General features: G+C 34.1%; 1 protein-coding gene across 1 annotated transcript; it reads right to left on the bottom strand.

Annotated features, from left to right (window-relative positions):
* Positions 1-3,126: 3,126 nt before the first annotated feature.
* LOC128964414 (uncharacterized) lies at positions 3,127-4,521 on the bottom strand. Its single transcript, XM_054311003.1, has 2 exons — positions 4,392-4,521; positions 3,127-4,271 (listed from the first exon to the last, which is right to left on the bottom strand). The coding sequence occupies exons 1-2, from the start codon at positions 4,519-4,521 to the stop codon at positions 3,127-3,129; spliced, it is 1,275 nt and encodes a 424-aa protein (XP_054166978.1).
* Between the last annotated feature and the right edge of the window lie 1,497 nt (positions 4,522-6,018).

Genomic DNA, 6,018 nt, shown 5'->3' with positions numbered 1-6,018 from the left:
GTACAGGTATAGCCCAAGTGTTTATTGCTTTGAATTTGTTGTTTGAGTTTAGTTGAGATTTTAGTATTTTTATTATTCTTTGGTTTAATGTTTTCTTTATTTCTTCTTTAACTTCTGTCATTTTAGATTTATGCATTTGCTTAATTCCTAAGTACTTATATATATCTCCATTTTCTAGTGCCTTTATATATCCATTTTCAGTTTCGTATTGATTTCTTTCAGAATAGACTCCTCTTTTCAGTTTCATTATAGCACATTTATCTAATCCAAATTCCATATTTATATCATTGGAGAAAATTTCTGTTGTTTTTAACATTGCATTTAAATCAGATTCTTTTTCGGCGTATAGTTTTAAGTCGTCCATATATAGTAGATGTGTTAGATTATATTTTGTATCACTTGATTTTAGATTTACGCCTTTTAGCTTTTTAAGTAGTGATGACAGTGGGTTTATGGCTAAGCAGAACCACAGAGGACTGAGTGAATCTCCTTGAAATATTCCTCTATTTATTTTGATTTCTGTACTTATTTTTGTTTCATTATTAGTATTGACACACAATTTAGTTTTCCATTTTTTCATCATATTTTCTAATGTGTTTATCAGTGTGTTGTCAATTTTATATAGTTTTAACACTCTTAATAACCATTTATGTGGGACTGAATCGAATGCTTTCTTATAGTCTATGTATGCCATTTCAAGATTTCTATGTTTTTGACGAGCTCTTATTGTTATAATATTGTCTATTGTTAATTGCTCTTTACAGCCCATTGAGTGTTTTATACAGCCTTTTTGTTCTTCAGCTATTATGTTGTTGTTACTTAAATGATTATATATTTTTGTTGATATTATGGATGTTAGGATTTTATACATTGTTGTTAGGCAAGTGATGGGTCTATATTTGCTGGGATCTGATGTATTTTCTGTTTTTGGGAGTAGATATGTTATTCCGGAAGTGAGGAAGTCATCGGTTTGTCCTGTTTTTATTATTTTATCCATTGCTATTGCCATTGGTTGATGTACTGTTGTAAAGTGTTTGTACCAGAAGTTTTGTATTTTGTCTTGTCCTGGGCTTTTCCAATTGTGGGATTTCTTGAGGGCTTCGGTTAAGTCATCTTTAATTATATTTACTGAAGTCATAGGTGGTATTTCTTTATTTTCATCTTCAATATCATTTATCCAATTAGATTCTTTATATTCCTTTGGGTTGCTCCAGATTTCTTTCCAGTAGTTTTCTATTTCATCTATTTGTGGTGTATGGTTAATATTGCTTGAATTTATTTTGTTTTGATTTCTATAGAACATTTTTTCGTTATTATAGAACATTGTATTTTGCTTTCGTCTTTCGCTTTGTTGTTTATATCTTCTGATTCTTTGTGATAGTGCTTGAACTGTTTGTTTTAATGTGTCGTTGTAATTCCGGATAATAGCTTCAAATTCAGGTTTTCCAGGTTTTGTATGTAATAATCGGTATATATCTTTTAATGATTGGTTAAGTCTTTTTGATTTGTTTCCATTTAACACTTGCGTTATTCTTCCTATTACTTGTCTTTTCCCTTCTATACGTGTCTCTATTCGCTTTTGCCATTTAGGTATTATATTTTCTTGATTTAGTTTTGTAGTTGACATGTGTTGTATTTTGTAGCCTAAGAGTCTCGATACTGCTACTGCTGCACAGTATGTTATTGTATTAATTGTGCTCAACGACATGTTATCTTCGATGTAATCTTTAAGTATATCATTAATTGTTATTATTGTAGATCTTGTTTTTACGCCACTTTTTATTTTTGGTAACTTAGGTCTGAGTTCTATTTCAAAGTCTTTATATTGTTCTAAAGAAGTTTTTAGTTCATTTTCTGCTGTTATTCTATTTATTTCATCATTTGTATTGATTCTGTTATCTGTTGTTGTAGGTGTCTCTTCCATTTCTGGCACTACTTCTACTGTGGTATTTAATTCAGTTGTTTCATTTAATGATAGTTCATGTGCCACTTGCTGTTTGATTTCTTGTAATTCTATTGGGGATATTTTATTATTCTTTGCTAAGAATCGCCGCTGGTCTGCAATCCTTTGTTCCGTTACATTTAGTTCTGGATATTTCTGTTTGAATGCTAAGTAAATTTGGTTTCTGTAATCAGTCATATTTGTTTCGAGTCGAGTTGATCTGTAGTATTCGCGCATTATCAAGGTATTCATCTCATGTGTCCATTTCATGCGCTTTTGCGATTTTTCAACCAAATTGGTCAGTTGTCGCTGAGAACCAGCTTGAACTGAAACATTTTGGAGGTTAGTCTGATTTTGTTGACTAGTCTGCGGTCGCATTACATCACAGCTTTACCCGCATAGCACATCACTGCGTGGGATATGATGCATACTTAACGAACTGCAGTCAATGCCTACCTGCTGAACGCGGGATTTATTTGAGAGGGTACCTCCCGAACACCCCCCGTTATTCCTTCGACTACGTGTAATCATAATTATATATATATTTGTTTTTGGCCTTTTTACGGGGTCCCAGTCCCTAGAATAAGCTCAACACTAACATGTGTCTATTGCCACCCATTTCTCACCACTAACATGTGTTTGTTGAAATAAGATTTTTTATTTTTTGAAACAAAAGTGGCCATTGCGTGTGAGGACGAGTAACTACTCGAAGGGTGAAGAGACATCCTTGCGGACGTCTCTTCGGGGTGGGGGCACCTTTTTACTGGCACCCCCGGGTGGGGGCACCCTTGCGGGTACCCCCAGGTGGGTACCGATACCGAAGTACCGATACCCGGGGTCGGGCAGAAACTCGTCCTCACTTAGCACCCCGCTTTCCCCATACTACTTAAGTTGGCCGTCCTAAACAGCGTTGGTTGGGCAGGGACGGGAAGCACAGTTAAAACAATTTTTTTCTCAGAAAAATTGCTTTACCACATCGGGGCTCGAACTATAGATCTTACTCTCCATTACACTACATAGCCCTACACACTAACCACTACACCACTGTGCCTCCTTATTATTATTATTATTATTATTATTATTATTATTATTATTATTATTATTATCTTTGTATATCACGGTTGTTCCGGTGTGATCACAGTTGTGTCGGCCACTTTTGGTGGCAGAGACACGACTGGTTAGACTCAACTCAAGTCTAGTACTTTTCTGACTGTTCTACAACTCTGAAGTATCACTGCTTTTTGCATTTCATAGATCTTAGTTTTTCTGATTTCCAGTGATGCCAAACTTAAGGCCAGATTTTTCGGTATTACGGCCATTGATGACAGGATTATAGGTATGATTTCAACTTTCTTAATGCGCCACATCTTATTGATCTCATAGGCCAAGTCTGTATATTTTCGGCGTTTCTCACTATGCGTGTCCTGTAGTTTGTGTGTTAGTGGGACCGCTATGTCAATTATGTATGCCTTATCTTGATGTTTGTCTACTAGTACTATATCTGGGCGGTTGTGGGCCACAGTCTTATCAGTTCTTATTTCTTTATCCCAGTAGAGCTTGGCACTGTTGTTTTCCATTACACTTTGTGGCTCGTATCTATAGTATGGTAATGGGTCTTTGATTAGTACGAATCTTATTGCCAGTTCCTGATGTATGATCTTGGCTACTTGATTGTGACGGCTTAGGTACTCGGTATTTGTGAGTATTTTACACCCATTTAGTATATGTTCTATTGTTTCGGACTCCATATGACACATCCTGCACTTGTCTGTTGGTATGTTTAGCTTTTGGATATATTTCTGATGGTTACGGGTCGGAACCACTCGATCTTGTATTGCCATCATGAACCCCTCTGTCTCTCCGTGAAGACCGGCGTACTTCAACCATTTTGTAGACATTTCTTCGTCTACGTGTGTTTGGTTGAGTTCTGCCCGGTATCTTCCGTGGAGTTCTTTTGAGGCCCATGTGTTAATCCTCTCTTTTTCATTTTGTATATCTATTTGATGTTCAATATTGCTGAGGTTTAAAGGTGTGTAGTTGTAATCGAGTGTTGATGTTATTTTGTGGAGCTCTGAGACATAGCATTTTTGTTGATGGTATTTTCTCAACAGTTCTCGCTGTTTGGCCTCAAGGCTTACAATGTTTAGTAACCCTCTACCCCCATGTTTTCTACTAACACATAGTCGTGCTACAGAACTTCTAGGGTGGTGTACTCCAAACATTGTAAGTTGTCGCCTTATATGTCTTTCGATGGTCTCGAGTTCTGTTTTACTCCATTTTATTATTCCGAACGAGTATGTCAGTACAGGTATTGCCCAAGTGTTTATGGCTTTGAATTTGTTGTTTGAGTTTAGTTGAGATTTTAGTATTTTAATGATTCTTTGATTTAATGTTTTCTTTATTTCTTCTTTAACTGCTGTCATTTTAGATTTATGCATTTGTTTAATACCTAAATATTTGTATATATCTCCATTTTCTAGTGCCTTTATATATCCATTATCAGTTTCGTACTCAGGTCTTTCTGAGTAGACACCTCTTTTCAATTTCATTATAGCACATTTATCTAATCCAAATTCCATATTTATGTCATTGGAGAAAGTTTCTGTTGTTTTTATCATTGCATTTAAATCAGATTCTTTTTCGGCGTATAGTTTTAAATCGTCCATATATAGTAGATGTGTAAGATTATATTTTGTATTATTTGACTTTAGATTTACGCCTTTTAATTTTTTGAGTAATGATGACAGTGGATTTAAGGCTAAGCAGAACCACAGAGGACTGAGCGAGTCGCCTTGAAATATTCCTCTGTTTATTTTAATTTCTGTACTTATTTTTGTTCCATTATTTATATTGACACACAATTTAGTTTTCCATTTTTTCATCATATTTTCTAATGTGTTTATTAGTGTGTTGTCAATTTTATATAGTTTTAACACTCTTAATAACCATTTATGTGGGACTGAATCGAATGCTTTCTTATAGTCTATGTATGCCATTTCAAGATTTCTATGTTTTTGACGAGCTCTTATTGTTATGATATTGTCTATTGTTAATTGCTCTTTACAGCCCATTGAGTGTTTTATACAGCCTTTTTGTTCTTCAGCTATTATGTTGTTGTTGCTTAAATGATTATATATTTTTGTTGATATTATGGATGTTAGGATTTTATACATTGTTGTTAGGCAAGTGATTGGTCTATATTTGCTGGGATCTGATGTATTTTCTGCTTTTGGGAGTAGATATGTTATTCCGGAAGTGAGGAAGTCATCGGTTTGTCCTGTTTGTATTATTTTATCCATTGCTATTGCCATTGGTTCATGTATTGTTGTAAAGTGTTTGTACCAGAAGTTTTGTATTTTGTCTTGTCCTGGGCTTTTCCAATTGTGGGATTTCTTGAGGGTTTCGGTTAAGTCGTCTTTTATTATATTTACTGAAGTCATATGTGGTATTTCTTTATTTTCATTTTCAATATCATTTATCCAATTAGATTCTTTATATTCCTTTGGGTTACTCCAGATTTCTTTCCAGTAGTTTTCTATTTCATCTATTTGTGGTATATTGTTAATATTGCTTGAATTTATTTTATTTTGATTTCTATAGAACATTTTTTCGTTATTATAGAACATTGTATTTTGTTTTCGTCTTTCGCTTTGTTGTTTATATCTTCTGATTCTTTGTGATAGTGCTTGAACTGTTTGTTTTAATGTGTCGTTGTAATTTCGGATTATTGATTCAAATTCAGGTTTTCCAGGTTTTGTCTGTAATAATCTGTATATATCTTTCAATGATTGGTTAAGTCTTTTTGATTTTTTTCCATTTAACACTTGCGTTATTCTTCCAATTACTTGTCTTTTCCCTTCTATACGTGTCTCTATTCGCTTTTGCCATTTAGGTATCACATTTTCATGATTTTGTTTTGTTGTTGACATGCGTTCTATTTTGTAACCTAATAGTCTCGATACTGCTACTGCTGCACAATACGTTATTGTATTAATCGCGCTCAACGACATATTATCTTCAATGTAATTTTTAAGTATATCATTAATTGTTATTATTGTAGACCTTGTTTTAACGCC

Source organism: Oppia nitens, unplaced genomic scaffold (genome assembly GCF_028296485.1).
Source record: "Oppia nitens isolate AA-2021 unplaced genomic scaffold, nextdenovo-longstitch-racon4-pilon3 scaffold8_pilon_pilon_pilon, whole genome shotgun sequence".
NCBI lineage: Eukaryota > Metazoa > Arthropoda > Arachnida > Sarcoptiformes > Oppiidae > Oppia > Oppia nitens.
Note: the sequence above shows the minus strand (reverse complement) of the source record. Positions and strands in the feature narration are given on the sequence as shown.